Here is a 25,265-nt window from a genome sequence, read left to right on the forward strand (position 1 = left end):
GGGGATGTACTGTATGGTGATTAACAAATATAATAAAAAAAAATCATTAAAAAAAAAAAGAAAACAAACCTTCCTGTCTATATATATATATATATATATATATATATATATACGTTTTGGGTTGGCTTTCTCTCATTTTCTCTCAATCATGTCACTTTATTGTTTAGTAATTTTTGTTTTCTGAAATAACCTTGTTCATTTAGTTGCTTATTTATTTACAGTGTATTTGACCCTAGTAAAGATAAGCTCTGTGGGAATAGAAACCTTATTAATCTTGCTCACTGCTTTATCCCCCCTCCTATCACAGTGCCTGACAAAAGAGATGTCAGAAATATTCAAAATAGCAAACTACTCCCTCATTCTAGAAATGCTGGGTTTTTTTTTTTTGAAATCTTGGAAAACATTGGATTTCTGTTTTTCCTACCCTCTCATTGGCTCTAATATTCAAAATAGAATAGTCTTTACCGAGAACAAATCTGAAACTCCTGGGGAACACATCTTCCCCAAGCCCACACTGGTTGGGCAGCTGGAATGACTGAAGGGATAGTGAGGCCCTTGAGTGATACAGGTGCTCATGACCTTTGATAACCTTTGATGACCTCTTCTAGAATGCGAAAACATGTTCAGAGAGCTGTGGCTTCTTTGGGCAGCATCCCTGGACCAATTCCCATCTCTTCACGTTACATCTTTCTTCTTGTTCTTTTTGGCTTCCAGATTCCAGTCTCTCACTGCAAGTTTAGTGCATGCCTATGGCCCAACAGTCTTGGCCTTCATAGCATGTTGAAACATTCCTCTGACTTGGCCCAATGCTCCACGCAATCCTCAGGGCGCTCTGAATCTCAGAGTAAGAAATTTCCTCCCCCAGCTCTGGTCTCCCAGATGCCCCACCTTTCTCTGAAATCTCCCTTCTCCACCACAGAGGAATTCAGACAATTGACATCAAGATTAACCAAGACATAGGACAGCAGAAAAAAGCACGGGATTGGTGTCAATCATAGCCCTACCACTTTTTGTGTGACCTTGAGCAAGTTAATATTTCTGAGGTTTGCTTTCCTCCCTTTTAAAACCTCCAAAGCAATATCTACCTTACAGGGCAGTTGAGATGATAAATAAAGAAAGGGCGTCTTTTTTTTTTTTTTTTTTTGTCCAGAGTGTTAAATCACTATATTGTACACTTGAAACTAATATTACACTCTATGTTAACTGGAATCTAAATTAAAACTTTTAAAAAATTTAAAATATTAAAAAAAAGGGGGGGCATCTTTTGACATCTCTTTCTCTCTTCCTCTTTCAGTGTTTTCTGACTCACTGAATAGCATTGCTATCATTGACCCAGCTGCTCAAGCCAGCCACCTGGACGATCTTGTTTACGATTTCTCCAGATCTGCTTCCTGCTGTCCCAAAGCCAAGCAACTCTCATTCAGGCCCACTTCTGTCTGTTTCACTGGCATTGCTCTGGTCTAAACAGTCATCTCCTACCCGGCATACAACTGTCTCCTAACCAGTCTCCTAACACCAGATCTGTTCTGCAGCCACAGCCCTTCATAAAATGCAAACTTAAAGTATCACATTTACTTCCTTAAAACTCATCATTGGCTTCCCATTGCTATCAGGATAAGGTACTAAACTAATGAGAAATAAGAGTAAGTCCTAAGTGTATATTATAAACTATAAGTGTACTACAAAACTAGCATATTTTACTTTCTAATTGCAGCCACATAGTTAGAACATTAGGGATCTGTTTTGAGCTCATAGCAGCCATCATGGCAGCTTACATCTTTGGCATGTTTGGGTTCCTGGCTATTTGATGCTAATTCAAATGGTTATGCAAATACTTATATTCCCCTTATCTTTATCCTGTAGGTTTCTTTAACTGATAAACTCAGTGGAAAAGAGCACTGGCTCCTCTATGGCAAGGACATTCTCTGTTTCCTTCACCCTATATCCTTTGGGCTTAGGCTTTAGACACATCCTGCATGCTCATTTTCCTAGTGAACAAATCAGCCAGGTTTAATAACAGCTCAAACAAAGCACTCCTACTACCACCAACAAATACCTGAGCATCTCCAAGCAGATTTGCAATATTAACAATATTTAAGTAAATAGATGGTCTTTTATAAAAAAAGAAAACACCACTGTGAGAGTCATCCGGGAGGAACAAATGCAAGTAAATAAATTACCTTGTTAAAAAGATTGGGCTAAGTGAACCGAAAGGGCCCTTTCATTATAAAATTCCAATTCTGGGTGCTACGTGGCTCAGTTGGTTAAGTGTCCCAACCCTTGATTTCAGCTCAGGTTGTGATCTCAGGGTCATGAGATGGAGCCCCAGGTGGGGCTCTGTGCTGGGCATGGAACCTGCTTAAGATTTTCTCTTTCCCTCTTCCTCTGCCCTCCCCCCTACTTGCAGGCACTCGTGCGCCTGTTCTCTCTCTCTCAAAAAAAAAATAAATAAAATTCCAAGGTTATATGTTAGGTATTGAAGTAGCAGGTGTGTGAGCTTACTGAGAAGTAATTGTGGTGAACATAATAATGGTCCCCCAAAGAGGTCCACATGTGAATCCCCAGGATCTGAAAATATTGCCTCACATGGCAAAATGAACTCAGCCAGTGTGATTGAGTCAAGGATCTATGCATGGTTAGATTAACCTAGATTGTCCAGATAGGCCCAATCTAATCACAAAGATCCCTCAAAGGGAAAAGGGGAGTCAGAGCAAAGCAGATGTGACTATAGAATGAGTGATGTGCTTGCTGGCTGTGTCACAAGCCCATAACTGTGGACAGCATCTAGAAGCTGGAAAATACAAGGAAACAGATTATCCCCTAGAGCCTCCAGAAGGAATACAGCCCTGTCAACACCTTGATTTTAGTGCCATAAGGCCCATTTTGGATTTCTGACCTCCAGGCCTGTAAAATAATAAATTTGTGTTGTTGTAAGCTGCTGTTTATTGTAATTTGTTACAGCAGCAATAGGAAACTAATGCAACATTTTACTATCAGTTATCATAACTGGTTTCCTTGGTAATTTTCTCTGAAGATTATTTTATGCATTTAAAAAAATTTTTCTGTTCTGCCACTTACGAGCTATTGTGACCTACAGCGAATTATTTCCACTCTACTTCTTCATCTACAAAATGAGAATAAAAAATCCACACTCCAGGGTTTTTGTGAGAATTAAATAAGATAATTTATGTAAGGATCACAGAGCACCAAGCTCATAGTAGGAACCAAAAAATGTTCTTTCCATTGCCTGTCTCCCCAAACTCACGATTATGGATTTCCTAATGAGTTTCAAGTTAATAATCAGTGAGTGACATCCTGACATTTTCCAAACCTGACCAGTGTTGTTAAATCTTAATTGTAGCTACTGCTAAAAATACCTAACACCAGTTGCTTAATCTGACTTTGACCTTGAAATATTTAAGTACTGACAGTGTGTTTGGAAGCCTAGTTCCAGTTTTGTCTAGTGTTTTCTGAATAGCTTTGGCTAAATAATTTATTGATTTTATTTGCAAAATTGCTCCCTTTCTTTTGAGTAACCTTCATTCAGGTACATAAGTTCAAATATGATTTATAATTGAGATGGTGATTAAGACAAAAATAAAGTGATAAGGTAGTTTTCCAGAAAGAATGCACAATAAATGTTATCATCTTAATGATTAAATTGTGCTTACTGAACCCCATATTCTGCCAGTGTCTTAAATGGTCCCTTTTTGTTAATTAGGCACCTGTGAAATCATTACCCTTTGGGTGTCTATTTGGTATCAGGGAAGTGTGACATATTAAGTAGTTATGTTATCCAGTTGCCAAAGGTCAGTGCATTATAAATCAATAAGTACTTATCAAATTCCTACTTTTCTATCAAATCCTTGAGGGCAGGGATCATCTATTTTTCATTCCTCCCATTTGTGGATCACAAAGTATCTGGAATATATTAAGTTCTGTGACATGTCACCAAAACTTTAAAGTAGGATAAGAAACCCCCAGATTATAAACAGGTTATATTACAAAGGCTTCCCTTTTCTTAACCTAGTTTTCTATAGAAATATGTATGTGTTTCTTTAGAAATAACTATGTCAATAGAAATGTAATAGAAATATACTGACAATCATAACATATTACAATGTATACTTATAGTAGCTATCATGTTACATGTATGTAAAGTTTCCAAGCTGGCCCATAAACTTCAATTGAGCCCATAATAAATAAAGTAACCAGACTGCTACTTTATTTTAAATATCATTAGATTTATTTTAATATATGTTGAGACTCTTAAGGATTGTCACTAGGCCAGGTTTCCCTCCAAAGCAAAACTCTGATTCACAGCCACTGTCTAATTCCCCAAGCAAGATGCTGAGGCTAACCTGGGGCATAGGAGAGAGACAGAAGGCACAGGGCATTCTTATGAGTAGTACTCTGATGGCAGGAAAGGGGACTAAGAGACTTTAGTTTGCACTAATCTGGCTCCCAGGAAATAATACTAATAACAGCCTCTGCCAAAATTAGTCTTTCTGATTTATAATGCAATTTCATGTGCAGTAGGCATTTATAACCTGGGGTCTGTGGGATGTTTAGTGGATCTGTGGATGGAGTTCTGAAGTTCAGGAGTGAGTAAGTCTAGACTGTCTGCACTTTTTTTGTAAAGAGGGTCATTCTCAAACAAGTTAATAGCCCAAGAGACATGGTCTCACTTGTCTCCCATAACCACTTGGTGGGGGAAATAGGCATTATTATCTCAGGGTCCTCCCCCAATCAGAAGCCACTGGTAACAGGTAGTGGCCCCGCAAAGTCCACCAGCCAGCTGCCCAGGTGAGCGGGGTCAAAGTGCACAGGAGCGTGAGCAGGACAGGTGGCTGGTGAGGGAAGGACTGGAAGGAATAAGTTAGGTAGAGGGAATTCCCACAGGGTAATCTTCTGAGAAAGTGGAAAGAAGAAAGGAGTGTGGAGTGAAAGCCTGAAAAATAGTAAGGCTATATTTTTATCTAAGAGACACAAAAAAGTACCTGTAAAAGGCACAGTCATTCCCTCAAGGAACGCATACCCTTGATGGGACATGGGGAAGTTGGGATACACACATACGACTGTAAGTGGACTAAAAGTAAGTACTGTTTTATGGATCCCACAGTAATTATCTCAGTGTACATAATAGGGGCTCAGTAAACATTTTGTTTATATATCATGTTGACAGTAGACACCATGAGGATAAAAATAGAATTAGTGATCAGTGTGTGGTACTGTTCACTGCCGTACATGGTTAGATAAAGCATGGAATAACAGTGGGAAAGCCAGAGAGCCAAGACCACTTTGGCTGTACCAGAAAAGATGGGTAATATTTTTATGAAACAAAGATCCCTCGACTGAGGGAATGTTTAGACAAATATTGGGGAGTATAGTGATATTTGTCTGATTAAAACTCAGAGAGTGAAAGCAGGAAGGGAGCCCTTTGAATCCAGATTCTTCATGTGACGGGGGAGGTGATATGCCCATGACATAGGAAATTCAGTGCTATACTCAGCTTTCTTGACTCCTGGACTTAGAATTTCTCTACTGCTCCATGCTGCTGTGTTGGAAAGTAGTGAGAAGTAAGGCTAGGTAGATAAGGTGGGGCCTGATTAGCAGAGCATTATATGTGCGAATAGAGGTTTGGGCATTGAAAATCCAAGGTATGAATAGAGGAGCATCATAGAGGAGGCATTAGCCAATGGATGAAAATTAATCCTGGGTTTTACACAATGAAGAAAGAATTAGTTCCATTCTACAATCAGTAAACATCTGATGGTTTGGCAAGTACCCAGCATCAGAATGAGAAATTTGGCATCTGGGGAGTTAACGTAAACGCTAAAGATAACCAGGGCACACAGCAGTGGGGCCCAGACCTTGGACAGCAGCCACCTGCTGCTAGACCCTAAGGATGATGGGTGTCAGCCCAACATGTATGAGTATCAAAGACACATCCCAGCCACAGCACAGAAAGCGCTGATAGACTTGATGTCCCTGGATGCACAGAGCAATTGCACATGCTTGGTGCATGAGTGGAGAAATGACCCATTAAAGAAAGTCTTATTAATCATTATCTTTAACTATGTGACTCATAATTTTTTCCCCAAGCCCTGTAAGATGCCTTATGGCTGAGATACTAGCTTCACAATATAGCCTTCCACAGTCACAGACAACATGCTTCCCACATCTAAGATTCATGTGGTGGCAAATCCATCACTTCAACCATTTTTAACCATTCCTCAACATTGTTTAGAATGGCTGCAAGCTTTTCCCTGACAATGGTCACAGTGACTGGATCTCAGACTTCCATAACACATCTCCATCGACAGAAAAGTCAGGACATCATTAGGTCATCCCTGTATTTTTGTTTTAAAGGCAGAGTCGTCAGGATTCAAGGTATTCTTCAGGAATGATTTACATATAGTGAAACGCACTCTACCTCAGTATAAGTTCAGTGAGATTTCGTGAAGGTATGCCACCCAGCTTACCCATGCCCCTGTAAACTACAGAGCATTTCAGTCACCCCACACCCTCCTAATCAAATTCTGCCCCACACCAGGCAATTGGTATTCAGACTTCTAGCAGCATAAATCAGGTCTGCCTGTTCTAGAACTTCATATAAGCAGAATCATGAATGGATACTATTATCTTGTCTGGCTTTTTCACTCAGCATATACTGATCTTCAGTACTCGTCCAGGTTGCTGTGTATGTGTCAGTAGTTCGTTCTTTTTGTTTTTCAGCAGGATGTCATTGTATAAATGTGCCATCGTTTGTTGATCCATTCTCCTGTCGATGGACATTTGGACGGTTTCCAGATTTGGGAAATTATAAATAAAGCGGCTATGAACCATCTTGTACTAGGTTTTTGTGGATATATGACTTCATGTCTCTTCAGTAAACACATAAAAGTGGTTGTGTTGGGCTTAAGATAGCTACTTGTTTAACTTGATAAGAAACTGCCAGTTTTCCAGAGAAATTATACCATTTTACATTTGCACCAGCAACCTATGAGGATTTTAATTGTTCTGTATCCTTGCGAACATTTGGTGTTGTCAGTGTTTTTCATTTTAGCCATTCTAGTAGGTGTGTATTGGTGTTTCATTATGATTTCAATTTGCATTTGCATGATGAAAATTGTATTGAGCACTTTTATATGTGTTTATTGCCCATTTATACATCTTTGTGTGTGATATGTCTATTTATGTGCGCGCTAATTTTTTGGGTGGTAAGGTATTTTGTCTTTTTGTTTTTCATTTGCCAGAGAACTTTATATGGCATTGTGACTATTTTCTCCCCATATATTTTTTGATAAGCAGAAATTTTTTATTTTCATGTCTAATTTACCAGGTTTTCTCTTCTATGGTTAGTGCTTTTTGTGTTCCAAGGAAAATATGTCTATGTCAAGTTACAAAGAAAATCTGCTATGCTTTCTTCTAGAAGCTTCATAGTTTTAGCTTTTATGTTTAAGTTGATGGTCCATTTTAAGTAGTTTTTTTCTGTATTGTGTGAGGTAGAAGCCAGGGTTCGTTTTTTTTCCATTTGAATGTCCAGTTGTTGAAGAATTACTTGTTGAAAAGTCTTTCCTCTGCCCACTGAACAGCTTTGGTGCCTTTATCAAGAAAATCACTTAGCTTTATAGGTTCCTGTATATTTCTGGACTCTTAATTCAGTCTCATAGTGCTTTTTTCCATCCTTATACTAATTTCAAACCGTCTTTATTCTGGAGCATTGTAATAAGTGTCCAACCGTGTCCAGTATTGCTTTGGCTATTCTAAGTACTTTGCATTTACATGTGCATTTTAGGACCAATCTGTCAATTTCTACCGAAGAGCCCACTGGGATTTTGACTGGGATTGCATAGAATCTAAAGAAAAATTTGGGAAGAACTGGCATCTTAGCAAAATTGCACCTTCTAATTCATGAACATCTCCCAATGTATCTAGGTCTTTAATTTCTCTCAGCAATGTCTTGTAGTTTCAGTGTACAGTTCTTAAATATTTTCCATTAGATTGATGCCCTAGGTATTTTGTTTCTGATGCAATTAGAAATTATTTTTAATTCATATTCCATTTAGGTCCCTTTGCCTTCCCCTCTTTTTAATATAGCTGTCTTAAGTATTTCCTCTACATACATTGAGCCCTATGCATCAGATGGCATATAAATTTTGTTGAAGCCCTCAAGTGCGGTTGAAGAAACTCAAGAAGAAAAGAACAGCTTATGAGAAGGAAGTGAGAAATCCAGTAGGTGGAGCATCTAAGGAAGCACATGAAAGTAGCAGACAGCACCGTGGCCTTTTGACTTTCTCCCTTTCTTCTTCCTGGAACGGGACCCAGTGCCCACAGAAGGAGCCAACATTTTAAAAGCATGAGAATGAAGAAAAACGAGAAAGCCGGAAGGATCTCTGGTCTCTGAAGGCAACATGAAGTTGCCATACAACCCTACTCTACCTACCTCCAGATTTCTTGCTATGAGAAAAATAAAAGCTATCTAGTTGAATTAGTGTGGGGGAGAGGTGCCCTCCTGAGTAAGGTTTCTGATTTCGCAGTTTGGGGTAGGGCCCAGGAGCCTGCATCTTTAAGATGAGCCTCAAGTGGTTCTCATGCTAGTAATCCAAGGATCATCCTGAAGAAACTCTTCTTTGGCGTGTGTAAATAGGAAATTTCATGATAACTGGGATGGAAGGGTAGCAATTCAAGTAACAAACTACCAGTGACATATAGAAGCTTACAAATGACGGGGCACCTGGGTGGTTCAGTTGGTTAAGCTCCTGACTCTTGATTTTGGCTCAGGTCATGATCTCAGTGTCGTGAGATTGAGCCCTGCCTTGTCTGCTTGTCAGGTTCCCTATGCCCCTCCCCCCTACTCCCACAGGCTCTCTCTCTCTCAAATAAATAAATAAATAAATAAATAAATAAACTCTTTTTTAAAAAAAGTTTACAAATGACTGCTTAGGCTTTACATTATGATCCACTAACAGGATCCTTAAATTTTCTCACTTATGAGACATGACAGAGAAAAGAAAACTGATTTAAAACTCGAAATTACTTTTAGCAGATTCAGTCACTTCAATTCTCATTTAGCTTTATTATGAAACCCTAGCGTGTAGCTGAAATGAGAGCATTTTCTTGCAAAGAATCATTGCTTTATAAAATATTAACTTGAGTGACCTATACCAGAAATATAAGATCTATTCAATTCTCCTAAGTGCAGTTCAAGCAGTTCCCTTTCCAAGAGGCAACACTAAATGTAATAAGTGGATGGTACCCTTGTTTAAATAGATACATGGTTTTAATTGTCAATATCAGTGCAAAAAATTGTAATATCTTCTTTCTGAGAGTATCTTCTCTGCAGACATTAGCCCTAGTTCTAATTTTTAACTATGACAGATCCCGGGCTAAAACAAATCCAACACACAATAGTCTGTTCTTCCACAAAAGATAGACTTGTGTTATTGTTTCTTTTCTTTGTCAAATAGCAAGCTCCCCAATGCATTTAAAAATTATTAAAATTAATAAAAATTATTGAGACACAGCTTTAGAATTCTTACACTGACATTTTTGTGAAGTGTATATAACAAATATAAAATAATTACAGTGGAGTTTTATGCGGGAGCCAGGCACTTGAGTGTGCTCGTAACAATCAGGTGTTGACATAAATTAACTTTGGAAATTTCCAAAATTGTGCCTGCAGTGCAACACCGAAGCAGTTATCCCTGGTCTTCAATGACATGAATGTTTAAATACAGAATCCATTCTTTCATACTTGCAGAGCTAAAAGGGAGGAGTTGAGAAGAACTGACAAGAGCAGGTTGAGGTGGCCCGTATCTGCCTGTGGCACGGGATTCATTCAGAGGAGAAGAATACGATTGTGGCCCTCCAGTGTTCAGTCTGTCTGGGAAGACAGACCAGCAAATAAATCCTTATAGTGAGGTAAGTGCTGTAGGGGACTTCTGGTCAACCTGGGTCATGGGCCCATATCGGAGCAAATTCAGAACTTCACTTGAGCCGGTACTGAGATGGAGAAGGGAAGACAAACCAGGGCAGACATCCGAGGGAGGTGCTGGCATTGCAGCCACATTTTAGAGGGCGGCATGAACATGGCCGTGTGCTGCCCTGGGAAGCAGGGAAGAGGGTGATGTCCTTCGTTTCCCAAGGCTGGAGCACAGTGCACTTCGGGAGAGGGCCCACATATCCTGGAGAAACACATAGGGCCCATGGCAAAGAAAGACTCGGACACAATGCCAAGGAGTTCTAACTATTCTAAAAACAATGGGCAGTCAGTCATTAAAGGATACTAAGCAGGAAAATGAACTAACTAGACATGTTGGAACGTTTACTCCGATTGATCAAATTTGGTGTTTATGATCATTTCTGCAAAGCTCTCAATATTAGAAACTTGATCAGGAACTTCACCCCTACTATGAATACTTTAAGTTATTTATATTTCCCCTGAAACTGGCACCCCAAGATAAAGATGACTACCAGGCAACTCTATGTATTTTTCTTTTTTTTTTAATTATTTTTTAGATTGTCCAATTTACGTATTTTTCTGACTTTCTTTCCTTGAGCCATTGTAACAGTTGGAACGTTCTCTTTGAATGTGAGAAATAAATGTAAAAATAATTTAATAGAAACTATCTCTCCGCTTCTTGGGGTACCTGGGTGGCTCAGTTAGTTAAGTGTCTGCCTTCGGCTCAGGTCATGATCCCAGGGTCCTAGGATCAAGCCCTGCATCAGGCTCCTTGCTCAGCGGGGAGCCTGCTTCTCCCTCTGCCTGCTACTCCCCCTCCTTGTGCGCGCTCTCTCTCTGACATATAAATAAAATCTTAAAAAAAAAAAAAAAGAAACTATTCAGTTCTTTTCATTCATCTATTTCCCACAGTCAGCTTTTAAGTGAATCTCTAGAGAAGATGCTACCTTGGATCCCCAGAGTGCATTCTAAATGCAAAAGATGACTAATGATGAAAACAATGAAAAATGAGCCCAAATCCCTAGTCATTGGAGCAATACTTCCATTATATGACAGTGATTTTATTTGTCCATGCAGAGGGAATTTAGAATCGAAGCCAGTTGTAAAGGAACCAGTTTGAAGGATAGGAGTCATGAATAATTATTCCATCTACTCAGAGACTATACAGAACTATAACCCGTGTATCCATATTTGTTAATTATATAAATATGTGTGTGTGTTTACTGAGTATAAGGCCACAAATAGATCATCTCTACACTGGACACACTTTGGAATACAGTCCAAAATTCAAATAGGAGCTTGCACCATCGTGTGTTTTTCTGTTAATTGGCTATGCGGTGTAGTGCATTGGTCAAGGGCAAAAGCTACGGGGTGCGGTCCAGCCCCACCTCACTCCAGCTGTGTGAGCTTGGGTACATCCTTCCACTTTCTTGAGCCTTCATTTCCTCATCTGTAGAAAGGGGATGGTGGTAATACAGTATACCATTAACAATTACCTTTACAGGGTCGTCGTGGGGGTGAAATTAGTCAGTAGGCGCAGAGTACTTAGAACAGTGCCTTTCTTATAATAAACATTGTGAATGTATTTATTCGTGTTGTTAGTTCTCTCTTTCACTTCTGATCTGGACAACCAGCACTGCCTACTTTTTTCAAAAGCCTAAAACCTATTTTTAAATTACAGAAAAATTTTCTGTGCATCTATTTGTATAATTATTTTCCTTAAAATCAAACAAGGCAAGGCACTTGGTTGTAAATGTAATAGATTTTGCCAGGATACATCCCAGAAAAAACTAGTAGTTGGCCCTCTTCAGTGACCTCTGATGAAATGAGTTTGGAATCAACAGTATTTCAAAATAACTACCCCATCCTTGGGTGTAAATTAAAGCAGATTTTTAATGGAAATAGATTCCTGGGGACCTACGCTGGTAGGCAATGACAGCGTCATAAGATTATAGGTCCAACACGTGCCCTATAGTCTGATAGCCAAGTGAACACCCAAGAATATAGAAGTTTCTTTTTTTGAACTTTTATTTTTCTAAGCTATATTAAGGCAACCACCAAATAGGTAGAAAATATTGCCACTTGCTTAACTACAATATTGTTTCTCTTTTTTGGTGATTATCAAGTATATGTATATATAGTCACATGCATATAAAATTATATTAATTATAATTCATTTATATAATTATATTAAGAACATTACTAATTATCTTAATTTATATTATATCTAGTCCTCTGTTCCCCTTATTTTTTAATTTGCACACATTTTTGAATATGCATACATTTATCATTAAGATTAAAAAGACCTCAATTTTTTATGTTCACTTATTTTTAAACTGTATACATTTACACACAGTATTGAACTTTGAGCTACTATATTTATGTACATGATAAGCATACACAAAGACGGAACTTTAAAAAGAGTGAGTTCAAATATTTATTAAAGATCTGTATTAGTTCCCCATAACACATTACCAAAAACTCAGCAGCTTAAAGCAACAAAGATTTGTTCTCTTCCAGTTCTGGAGATCATAAGTCTAAAATCAAGATACCAGGGGCACCTGGGTGGCTCGGTCAGTTGAGCGTCCAACTCTTGATTTTGGTTTAAGTCAAGATCTCAGGGTCATGAGATCCAGCTCCGCACTTAGGAGGGAGTCTGCTTAGGCTTCTATCTCTTCCCCCACCCCACACTCTCCCTCCCCCTCTCCTCTGAGTACATAAGTCTTTAAAAAAGAAGAGAAAAAAAAGAAAATCAAGATACATCCGTCCAGTTTTGGAATGAGTAAGTCACGGGAACAAAAGAGTATAGGAAGACAGCCAGTGATATTGTAGTGGTGATGTAATGGGGCAGGTGGCAGCTACACGCAGCCTCACGTGAGTTGAACATCACATAACATATAAACTTGTACACCTGAAACTAATGTAACATTGTATGTCAACTATACTCAAAAAAATAAAGATTTAAAAATTTTTTAAAAAGGTGATGGTAGGGCTGGGTTTCCTCTAGAGGCCCCAAAAAAGAATCTATTTCTTTGCCTTTTCCAACTTCTAGAAGCCACCTGCTGCTGTGGTTTATGGCTCCTTCCTTGAATCACTCCAGTCTCTTCCTTCTGTTGTCACACCTCTCACTACTCCCTCTGATCCACTTGCGTCCCTCTTACAAGGATCCTTGTGATTACATAGGGCCCACCCAGATAATCCAGAATAATTCCCTAATCTCAAAATCCTGAATTTAATCACACCTGCAAAGTCCCTGTTACTGTGTAAACATTCACAGGTTCTGGGAATTAGGACATGGACATCTTTGGGGACCCTTATTCAACCAACCACAAGCTCTAATGTTGCTGAAAATCTCCAGTGTTGCATGAACCTTACTTTAGAGATGACTGATCTGGACACCCCCCCGAAGGGCCAAGCCCAGGAAGCTTCACCAAGATGTCCTCCTGGACCATCCTATTTCAGGCTAGCAAATCCTGACAGACTCTGAACACATATTGTTGCTCATATAATTTGTTTGTACTGAGAAAAAGAGCAGCAGACACCAGAAGGGAGAATCTGTTCTCTGACTCCTTTCCTGGTGTTACCACGTGAGAACCGATGGTCAAATCTGTATGGCCTGGATCCCTGAGCATAGGACAGCGCAACTGAAATCTGGGAGCAACAGACTTGGGAGAGCTGATCTCGTCACTTGTTGGTCAATATCTCTCGTGGTTCCCCATCACCTTCCAGCCTAAATTCAAGGCCTCTGGGACTGCCCACAGGCCTTTCCAGAGCCAACCACATCTATAGGTCAACCTCTCCCTGAGCACCCCCTAGTGGTACGTCAGCTGTTAGTACTACCCAAGTGCACTTAGTTGTCCAGTCAATCCCACAGGCTTGCTGCTTAAGCATACCTTGTTCACTCCAGCATATGAACCTTGTCTCCAAACAAACTCCTCCTTTAAGGAATTCATCCTGCCTCACCTGCCTTAGTGAAAGAAACATCTCCCTCGGATTATGGGTTCTCCTCTCTACCCCCTTTATGTTTGTGATTCTGTGATTGTTCTAGTGAGGACAGGCTACACAATTTGTGGGGCTCACTGCACAGTGAAAATGTGGCACCCCTTGTTCAAAAATTATTAAGAATTTCAAGACAGCAGAGCATTAAACAAAGCACGGGGCACTTCTAAGCCCAGGACCGCCTGCGACTGCCAAGGTCACACACCCATGAAGCCAGCCCTTGACCCTAGTGTGTGTCTCCTTAGGACATTGAGTATAGAAACTCATGTGTAATCCACATGTTCCCCGGCACTAGGTCAATGGCTCCCCATGCAAAGGCACACAAAAATAACAGTTGAGTAAATGCATAAATGAATGAGTGAGCAATGTTGAAGATAGTTTTTATTTTTATGGAAGATTTTATGTATGTTTCCTAGGACTGTCAGAACAAATTGTCACAAACTTGGTGGCTTAAAACAACAGAGACTTATTCTGTCATAGTTCTGGAAGCTAGCAGTTTGAAACAAGCTGTAGGCAGGGCCATACCCCCTTTGAAGGCTCTAAGAAAGGATCCTTCCTCTTCTCCTGGCTTCTGATGGCTCCAGCAATCCTCGGGGTTCCTTGGCTTATAGCCCCTTCACTCCAGTCTTTCACTCTATCATCATGTGACCTTCTCCCCTCTGTGTGAGTCTTGTGTCCTCTTCTCTTCTTAGAAGGACACCAGTCATTGGATTGAGCACCCACCCTGATCCCCCATGACCTCACCTTAACTAATTACACCAGCTAAGACTATTTCCAAATGAGGTTACCTCCTGAGATTCCAGGTAGATGTGAATTTGAGGGGGAGAACACTATTCAAACCACTACATTTGTTTATAGGACATTCTTCAGAGTGCCTCAAGAGGATTTTATATAAGTAATGGACAAATGAGGGAGGCCACAAGTTGGGGAGACACACTGAGGAAATTAGCAAAATATTGAAGAAAAGCAAAGGGCACTTCCAACAAGGGGGCCAGGAATGTTCTGAATGAAGAAGTTTGAGCTGAGACGTAATGATGAAGAGGAGGGAGCCATATGAAGACCTGAGGAAGAGCATCCCCTAGAGAGGAAGTTGATGTAAATGCTGATAGGCAGCAAAGAGCTTGGACCACTCTGGGACTGAGCAGTCCAGACCATACTGGGTTTTGTGGCTCATGTACGTTAAATTTTATCCTAAGAGCAATGGGAAAACATTGAACGGTTTTGAGCTGGGAGAGAGACACGATCAGATATATGTTTAAAAAAGAGAGCTCTGACTGCTGCATAGAGAACGAATTCCAAGTACAACCGGGAGTTCCAGTTTTAAGCTAGAGTCATCTGGGCAGGAGATAATGGTGGAGACAATGAGGGTGGAGAGCTGGGGGCGTGCCCAAGATACCTTTTGGACCTAGAACAGATAGCACATGCTGAAGAACTGATTGTAGAGGAGTGAGAAAGGAGGAATGCCAGGATGACTCCTATGACTAGTTCTTGGAAGGCTGGGCAAGTGGCAATGCCATTTTCTGAATGGAGCAAACAAGGAAGCTGCCCCCGTGGTCTCTCCATGGCGCCCTGTGAGCTGATGAGGTGCAGACGGGAATGCCGGCCTACACATGTGCTCCCCTTGCTCTTGTGATAGGAGACACCGGTGGCCAATTTGGCCTCGTCCTCTCCTGCAATTCTCCTAATGACTCCGTGAGGTGGGTTCTATGATACCCTGAGACAGAAAACAGGTAAGAAAGTAAGCAACACCAGCAAGGTCCCAGCATGGATTTTCTCCTCCTTCTCCTCCTTCTCTTTCTTCTCCTTCTCATTCTTCTTCCTCTGCCTCCTCTTCTTTTTCTCCTCCTCCTTCCTCTTTTTCTTCTTCCTCCTCCTCCTCATCCTCCTTCTCCTCCTCCTCCTTGTCTTCTTCTTCTTCCTCCTCCTCCTCCTTTTCCTCCTTCTTCCCCTCCTTCTCCTCATCCTCCCCTTCTCCTCCTTCTTCATCTTTGCCATGGGAGATAATTCGTTTATTTATCAAATGAGTGAAAACACATCTTCCACGACGAGGCATTGTTCTGGAGTAACGATGATGACAGTGATGTGAAGCAGCAGCCAGGCAGTTTGTTGAGGACTTCACAGACGTAAAATTCTGGAATCCTCTAGCAGTTCTGTAAGAGGTACAATTATTGTAACCTGAGTGAAGGTAAACTGAAGCTCGGAGAGCTTAAGTGACTTGTCTTGGGTAACATGACAGAAATGAAGAAGCCAGGGGTGAAAATCTCCCTGAAAGAACTGGAAAACCGAAATCCGTGTCTGTCCTTCCAACCTCTGTCCCCTCCTCATCTCGCACAATGCCTGGTATAGTGTAGATGCTCAGTGTTGAGCGCCTGAATGTGCTTTTTTAAACGTGCTCCGCCAGATCATCCAGATGGTGTGTGTGTGTCGGGGGGCGCATTGGAGCCACAGAACTTCTAGACTAGATAGGGCATTGGAAGCCATCCAGCTGGGCGTCACTGATTTTCTTGTGAGGAAACTGGGGTGCAGAGAATTTAGCTCCACATTGTTAATTTACTGGTGTAGAAATTGAAGGCCAGATAATTTAAGGGAAACACGTCCCGGCCGCACAATTATTAACTGGTCGAGCTGCTGCGTCCACAGGCCCAGCTCCGTCTCTCCATGACACCTCCCACACTCTGTCTCTCCCTGACACATCTGCCCGGGATTCCGCAGCGATGCCACTGCGCCTGCCCTCGGGCTGCGGTGCACGTGGGGATGGCTTCGCCTGGGCTCGCACCACCACACGGCTTGCGTCGTCTCGCACAGGTTAGTGAGTCTCTCTGGGACGCAGCTTCGTCACCGGTACAGCAGGCGGAAGACATGACTCAGGTCCGTCGTGCAGGCCACGTGAACTGGTATGTAAGCTTTTCACAGGACAAGGCCTGACAGACATACTCAGAATAAATATTTCAGAACAAATAGATGCATTAGACCATATCCTAGGATCAAGCCCGCAGCATTGGCATCTTGCTCTGCGCTCAGCGGGGAGTCGGCTTGAAAATTCTCTCCCTCTGCCCCTCTCCCCACTCCCAGTCGCTCTCTCTCTAAAATAAATAAATAAATCTTGAAAAAAAGAAAAGAAAAAAACCCAAGAACTTTACTGAGTGGCTGCAACTACTTTGGTGCTGATCGTTGCTGCCATCTAGTGGCAACAACTTGGAACTAAAACGCTCGCTTGGGCCATAAACTTTTTCCTGTAGATCTTTCTTCTTCCGTCATCCGTTCATTCATTCACTCACTCACTCATTCATGTGTTCACTCTACAAATATTTTATGAGAATGTACTATATGTGGCAGGTCCTCATAAATGCAATAAGGAAATACAGTAATGGGGGGGAATCCAGCTCCTTACCCCCATGAAACTTACACACTTGTGGGAAGACAGCCATTAATCAAATTAAAGAATGAAATAAATATGACTGGAAAGGGTTCTAAGAGAAGAACATGGCGCTATGAGAATCAGTGGTAGGGATTTTCCTTACTGGGGAGATGGATAGGAGGTTAGAGAAGGCTTTCCTGAGGATGTTCTGATTGGTCTTAGGAAGGGAATTATCTGGGTGGTGGAGACCAGTCAGGAAAGTGAGCTGCAGCAAAGGGAGGGTGTGTGTTGAGGACATGGGAATAAGAGAGGACATGTGTTTAGATTAGTACTTAATACTAGGCATTCTAGTTTTTGAATTGAGACTATGGTGGTTAGTTATAATGACCATAAACTTATTTTACCTGATAATAAACTAAAAAGATACAGCCTCGCAGACAACTGCAGAACACTCCACACCAACAGCAGAACACACATTCTTCTCAAGTGCACATGAACGTTCTCCAGGACAGACCATATGCAAGGTCATAAAATACAGTGTCGATAAATCTAAAAGGATTGAAAGTATATTTAGTATGTTCTCTGGCCATGATGGAATGAAATTACTGATGGATTAAAGTGAGAACTTTTTATATAAAATTTTATTAAATCTTCTTATTTTTGAGTTTTTATAAACTTACATATTACAAAGTCTCAAGCTCTGAGTATCATAATATGAATTATTCAAAGCCCATGTATAATAATGGAACATTCAACTATGGCATAATATACTTTGTAATGTGACGATGTAGCTCTTTATATAATAAAACAAAGCTTATGAAAAAATTCTTCACCATCTTGGTTTTTACTTCAAATACTCTGACATAAAATAAAGGGAGCCAAATAAGGGTATGTTATCGGTGAAGTGAACAGAGGTGGGCAATCCATTCAGGAAACTGTGAGACACGGTCTAGAGCACTGTCACCGGTGCAGAAAGAAGGGGATTCTCTGGGGAACTATGCAGCAGGTAAAGTCCATTCAAAATGGAGGTGGTTTTGTTTGAGCACTGAGGACAAGGGAGGGGCATAAATAAAAGAAAAGTCCCAGGTTTGTGACATGAGCAAGGAGGAGACTGGCAGGGGCATTTCATGAGCTAAGGAGGAGTGGGGAGAACACAAGCTGAGTTCAATCTGGGAAGTGTTGAGTGTGAAGTGTCTGGGAAACATCAAATGTGGCGGGGGTGGGGCTGGGGGGGAGGTAGACAGGTACACCATAAGAAGCATCATTCAGGGAGGTAGGAGGAAAAGTAACAGAATGTGTTCTTCAAAATGCAAGAGAGATGGCTTAATCTCTCCTCCATGCTCACAAAGCACTTGAAATTGCAACTCCAGTCACACTTCACTCATGGCATCAGAAGAATTCTCACGAGTGTACCTACCACTCAGAAGAGAGTCCGTGAAGGGAAGTTAGCAAACAGTTACTTGAAAAACACAGCAGTGATGCTAAAATGAATGAACAAATGAAGAGGCACCTCCGGGAAGGGAACGGAATTCCAGGTGCAGCAAGAGGAGGGAAAAACGGAAGAGAAAACGAAGAAAGTGAAAGCAATTATTCCTCTTTATTTCTAAGCTCCAGGATCTCTCAACCCATGGAGGCAAGCTCTTGTGTATACAGTCAGCCCAATACTGTTCAGAACCTCCTTCCTAACATGAAATCTGGTGGCCCTTAAAGAACTGAATGCCGCCTCTCACAAGAGAGGTGGGTGGACGGTCCCTTGGTCTTCACTCTGTTGGCATTTCCCCAAGAAGAGGTGAAAACAAACTCATCTCCATCTGGGGGCTCTCTTACTAAAATTCATATGGAATTAAATAATTCTGGCTACGTCAGGAGAGGCAGTTTGTGATCACGTTAGCCCACCCTCCCCTTTCCTCAGCAGTTAATTTCCCTGACCTACTTTTCCTTTACTAAGTAATCATCCTCTTCCGCATTTGAACTCATGGGTTGTCTACAAGCTTGTTTATTATTGACGTTGTTGGTTGCTCTTGCTTTGTTGTCATTTTAATGAGTTCACATGATGGAAATGATGGGGAAAGTGAGGTCACGTGCTGGAGGGATGGTGGATCAAGGTGGCCATGTACAAGTGGAGATCAATTGTAAATCTGCAATTTTTAGAGGACCATTTCCAACCCTCAAATATTAAGTCAGCTTTCAAATCATATCCCCCAATATGATGTTTAGCTCAGAATAACAGTAGGATATGTCTGGGTCGAAGCCCTTGCTACATTATTTTAATTATTGTTGTTAAGTGTCAGACTGACTTTGGAACAGAAGGAAACCTAGAGAAAAAACACTTTGTAAGATATGACTTTTCTCACCTCCCACTACAAATAAAATGAAGTTTCCATTTGTATGGGACCCAGAAAACAACTTTTTTGCTGCCTCGTGGATTTTCTAAAGATTTTTCTCAGGTATAGGGATAACATTTGTTCATCACATGCAATTTGTAACTGGAGAAAAATGTACAAAAGAAAATGGAATCACTTGTAATTGCATCACATATATGGAGTCACTATGAATCACTGTTCACATTTTAGAGCTTGCCCTCATAAACTTGTTTAAATAAATGTCATCTAAGGCATAATTGTATATTTTGCAACTTAACACTGTGTCATTAGTATTTCTTATAACAACTGTTTAATATTTCCATCTAAATGATGTACCATAACTCATTTAACGTTTCATCTGTAGGTTTAAGTAAAACAGTAAGGAGTATTTTAGTTTATTGATATTTGTTTGAATTTGTGATCATTCTACATTCATGGAATGGATTACTGCTCAAATGGGTACAAACATGTTCAAGTCCCTTGGTGATTGTGCTGTCATTCTCTTAATTACTATAGTATTTTCCAAGCAATGACTTGTGACCAGGAACTATACAAGATGCTGGGAAGATAGCAGTAAACAGAAAAAGAACATTCCTTGCCTATGAGAAAATTATTTGCTACTAGGGAAGACTGACATTTAAGAGTAAACAAATAACAATCAAGTGCTAAAGGAGAAATTAACAGTATTTTTTAAAAAGATTTATGTATTTGTTTTGAAAGACAGAGGAAGCACGAGTGGGGGAGGGGCAGAGGGAGAGGGACAGGGAAGAACATCTCCAGGAGACTCCCTGATGAACGGGGAGACCGAGGCGGGGCTTGATCCCACGACCCTGGGATCATGACCCTGAGATCATGACCCTGAAATCATGACCAGAGACCAAGTCAGAGGCTTAACAGACTGAGCCACACAAGCACCCCAAAATTAACAGTATTAAGTAGACCTAACAGTGGAGGGAAAAGAGAGTGTTGAATTGAATGAAGACCCCACCAGAAGATGACCTTCAGACAAATCTTCAGCCATTCCATCATCTGAGAGGAGGGCATTTCAGACAAAGGGAATAGTGAGTAAAAAGGTAAAAGCATGAGAAAAGGCTTGGCCTGTTTTAGGAAGCGAAGGGAGACTGGTGGCCCTGTTGTGCGTTTAGCTTGGGGAAGAGTTCCATCTCAGGCTGAGTTTTAGGAGCCAGATCATGCATAGTCTGGTGGGCCAGGAGCTTACTCTTTGAACAATGGGTAGGCAGGAACTGTTTCAGTAGGGAGAGATAAGATCAGAATGTTTTGAAAAAATTCTCATCCTGGTTGGTATGTAGAGAACAAAAAAAGAAGGTAAGAATCCTAAAGGAGAAACCAGTGAGAAGGCAGCTGTAGTAATCTATGTCCCAGAAGGTGTCTAGGGAGATCAAAAGAGGTAGACTAATTTGGTATATACTTTAGAGTATAAAAGTATATGGAGTATATAGAGTATGTAAGCACTTGGCAGTTAATTATCAAATACCTACAGGAAGTTGAGGAAAAGGTGGGGGGCAGGGGGTGATTAGAGATAGTTTCTAAACTGTGAACTTGAAAATATCAGTAGAAGTGAAGAATCAAGAGAGGTTGCTAAAGATGGCAAGTGGCAGTGTGTTTATATACTGATGGGAATAATCCAGGAGAAAGAGAAAGAGAGAAATTGAATGTGTACAGCCTAGAGAGGATTATTGAAAAACTGAAGTCCTAAGAGAACGCTGGGAGACAGCATATAGAACATACCTTAGAAGTATTTCAACTAAGGTGTGTGGAAGCTGGGAAATTTATTCACCAACTTCCATCAGTTGCTGGTTGAGGAATGCTCTCAAGAGTGGGGACTGGGTGGGCAGTAATTCCCCAGCATTTCTGGCCTGCCCTGGACATATGTTAAGCCAATTCTGGTGGGCAGAGAAAGCCATCAGGCAGACTCCTAAGTGCTTTCAGTTAGAAGCCATTGGATGGTGAGGAATGGTGAGTCCCAAGAGTATATGGGGCACCAAAAGGGTCTTCTACTCTGTCTCACTTGATATTTTGTCCATGGAATTTGAATTTTAAACATAGAGACAAAACTGACAACAGCACCAACTCTGATCGATACTCAATAGGTGTCAAGAAACAGAAATTGTTTTAGCCATAATCTTGTGCCTCCCGTACACAGAGACCTGAATTGGGGAACTTAATGAATATTAACCCCTCTGGGTCTCAATATCCTAATGAGTAGAATGGTGGGAGGTAAGTAGAAAGAATAGGACTTCTTTCCAACTCTTCTTTTCCATTATTTGAATTTAGGCGTAGGGCAGTTTCTCTTTGTCCTCATTAGCTATGTCAAAGCATTTCAATAGGTGTTTAATATCTACTATCTAACCATTTCAGCTTACTACATTATATCTCTTTTGAGTATCTACTCTTTGCTAGTCACTGTTCAAAGCGTTTCATATATAATATCTCTAATCATAGCAGTCATCTGAGAAAGTTAACATAAGTCTTATTTGACAGGTGTCAATTCTGGTTCTGAGAGGTGATATGATTTACTCAGATCCTTCTGACTTCTAACCATTTGTGGGGTTTTTTGTCTTTGGTTTTTTGTTTTGTTTTGTTTTGTTTTGTTTTGTTTTGTTTTGTTTTGTTTGATACTGCAGGACAGTGAGATGGTGACGACTATCTTAACAAGGAAAGGGAATGAGGAAGCTATAGTTGACTCTTCACTCTCAGCAAATGCTGTGGCCAATGACACTGACCTGAGAGCAGCATGAGACTACGGGAAGCCTTTCTCCAAATTCAGCCCATCATTCTAAGCGCACTTCCCTCTTTGGATTAGTGAGCAGAACTGAAGAGAGGGCACGAGGGTTCTGGAGGATACCGACCAATTGGACGTCTTTAAGCCCACTGAACTCCTTGTTATTATTAATCTTCTGTGAGGCTGCAGCAAATGAACAGTCAACCACAACAAAGATGGCGGGAGCGGCTTCATCACGGCAACGGCGACGCTACACTGCAACGAGCGCCTCAATATTTAGTTCCGGCCTGCCCGTTTAACGTCACTTCCGACACCGGCCCCGCGGCGTGCGCGCAGCTCCACCTGCAGCCGCGGTGGGTACGCCGAGCCGGGTGAGTGGAGTCTGAGAGAGTCTCGCGGAGAGGAAATGCGGAGCCAGCAACATGGAAAGGGAAGGTGGGAAGCCCGCGGCTGTCGTCGCGGTTGTGACTGAGTCTCGGTTTACCCAGCGATACAGGGAATATCTCGAGAAGCAGAAACTCCTGGATAGACAGCACCGTGTAGAAAAGATGCCGGATGGCACGGTGGCGCTGCCCGTGGTGGGAGAGGCTCTCCCTGAGCAGTACCTGCAGGAGCTGAGGGATCGTGTGGCTCCAGGCAGCACCTGTAAAGTAACACAGCTCCTGGATCCTGTTCCCTCAAAGAAGGCCCAGGGTTGTTCACCCGCCCAAAGGCTGTGTCTTGAAGTGAGTCGCTGGGTAGAGGGCCGGGGAGTGACGTGGTCAGCCGAGTTGGAGGCTGACTTGCCCCGATCTTGGCAACGACATGGTGACCTCTTGTTGCTAAGCGAGGACTGTTTCCAAGCCAAGCAATGGAAAAATCTGGAACCAGAACTCTGGGAGGCTGTTGCGTCGGCACTTGGCGTCCATCGTGTGGCTAAACGAGGGCGGGTATCACCAGATGGCACTCGAACACCAGCAGTGACTCTGCTGCTGGGCGCCCATGGCTGGGTAGAGCATGTGGATAATGGGATCCGATATGAGTTTGACGTGACCCGGTGCATGTTCTCCTTCGGAAACATCACTGAGAAACTTCGAGTGGCATCGCTGCCCTGTGCTGGAGAAGTGCTGGTGGATCTCTATGCAGGGATTGGTTATTTTACGTTGCCCTTCCTAGTCCATGCTGGTGCTGCCTTCGTCCATGCCTGTGAGTGGAACCCCCATGCTGTAGTTGCTCTGAGAAAGAACCTTGATATCAATGGAGTAGCAGATCGGTGCCAAATACACTTTGGGGATAACAGAAAACTGAAGCTCTCAAACATTGCAGACAGGGTGAACCTGGGACTAATTCCTAGTTCTGAAGAAGGCTGGCCCATTGCCTGCCAAGTGTTAAGACGGGATGCTGGGGGCATTTTGCATATCCACCAAAATGTGGAATCTTACCCAGGCAAGAATCTCCAGCCTCCTGGAGGCAGTGAAATGGAGAAGGAGCACTGGCCTTATCCTCAGCAAATTATCACCAACGAGTGTACAAATGGAGCAACCAGGGATTCTAGGAGAAAAACACTATCAGCTACCACCAAACCAGAGTGGCAGAGGTGGGCGGAATCTGCAGAAATTCGTATTGCCACCCTTCTTCAGCAGGTGCATGGGACACGGTGGAAGACACAAATCCTGCACATCCAACCAGTGAAATCCTATGCTCCCCACGTGGATCACATAGTGTTGGATTTGGAATGCCGCCCCTGTCCTCTAGTTGGGTAGAGAAGGTGGATCCTTCTCTACCAAGGATCTACATGTGAGTGACCCTTAATACATAAGTTTGGGCTGGGTTCTCACCCCTCTTTTCTCCTGGCAACCTGTTTTAATATTTTGTGTCCCTGAAAGCAGGCTCTAGATCAGTTCAAGTCCTCTTGTTTCTCTTCCGTTAACACAATGAGAATGAACTACATATCTGGGAGAAGCAGTATGGCTCATTGAAATGAGGCCTGTACCGTGAATTCTCACCTCAGTCCTGTCTTACCTTGGGTACGTGGTTCCAGTATTCTTTTGGCCTTGGATTTCTTTACTTGTAAAATGAGGGTTACTTTGAATGGTCTCATATGGCTGTTGTCTAATAAGCAGTTGTACGCAGGGCATTGGTTACTTTAGAGTGAAAGACACAGTGCTCTTTCCAAAATTACTTCAGCTACCGTGTGGAAAACCGACTGGAGTGGGGCCAGGATAGAAGCAGGGAGACCTGGGAGGAGGCTTCTGTGGTTGTTGCACAGATATGTCGTGATGTGGCGGTAGCTTGGACCAGGGTGCTGGCAGTGGGAAGTGGATGGATTTGAGATATGAAATCGATGGGACTAAGCAATAAGTCCAAATCAAAGCACTCATGGTGCAGCTTTGTTATGAAGACTGACTAAATTAGGGAAGGAAGAGTTTAAGAATTACTCTATTAACTTCATTCCCTTTACTGTTCCTAAATGAGTGTTGGGGAGGATGTCTTATACGTTAGGTTCGTTGTCGTAGAAAAGAGGTTAAGAATGACTGCTTTAAATTATGGGGAAACTAGATTTCTAGCCTTAAGTTCGTGCACTGAGCTGGCTATTTTATTTTTTAAATTTTTTTAAGAGATTTTATTTGAGGGAGCGTGTGAGCATGACCGGGCGGCAGCGGGGAAGGGAGAGGGAGAAGCAGAAGCAGAGGGAGAAGCAGATTCCCTCCTGAGCAGGGAGCCCAATGCGGGGCTCCATCCCAGGACCCGGAGATCATGACCTGAGCCGAAATGAGACGCTTAACTGATTGAACCACCCAGGTGTCCCTAAGCTAGCTATTTTAAAAGTTCAGATTAAAATCTTAGATTTTAACA

The 25,265-nt window shown here is 41.8% G+C and overlaps 1 protein-coding gene across 5 annotated transcripts in view; it reads left to right on the forward strand.

The window, feature by feature from the left end:
* The window catches only part of TRMT12 (tRNA methyltransferase 12 homolog), a 52,601-nt gene that overhangs the window by 20,435 nt on the left and 6,901 nt on the right, over nt 1-25,265 (forward strand). For 2 of the 5 annotated variants that reach the window (XR_004627894.1, XM_034668603.1), the window contains exons 2-3: nt 9,767-9,927; nt 22,333-24,206. Coding sequence is in view for 1 of the 5 variants with exons in the window: in XM_034668603.1 (XP_034524494.1) it covers nt 22,853-24,172 (1,320 nt within the window). In the remaining 4 variants the exon portion in view is untranslated. Of the gene's footprint in view, nt 1-9,766; nt 9,928-22,332; nt 24,207-24,298; nt 24,437-25,265 lie in introns of those variants that run through there. The other 3 variants (XR_004627896.1, XR_004627895.1, XR_004627897.1) reach the window with 3 other exon arrangements.

This window comes from Ailuropoda melanoleuca, chromosome 9 (genome assembly GCF_002007445.2).
Source record: "Ailuropoda melanoleuca isolate Jingjing chromosome 9, ASM200744v2, whole genome shotgun sequence".
In the NCBI taxonomy this organism is placed as follows: Eukaryota; Metazoa; Chordata; class Mammalia; order Carnivora; family Ursidae; genus Ailuropoda; species Ailuropoda melanoleuca.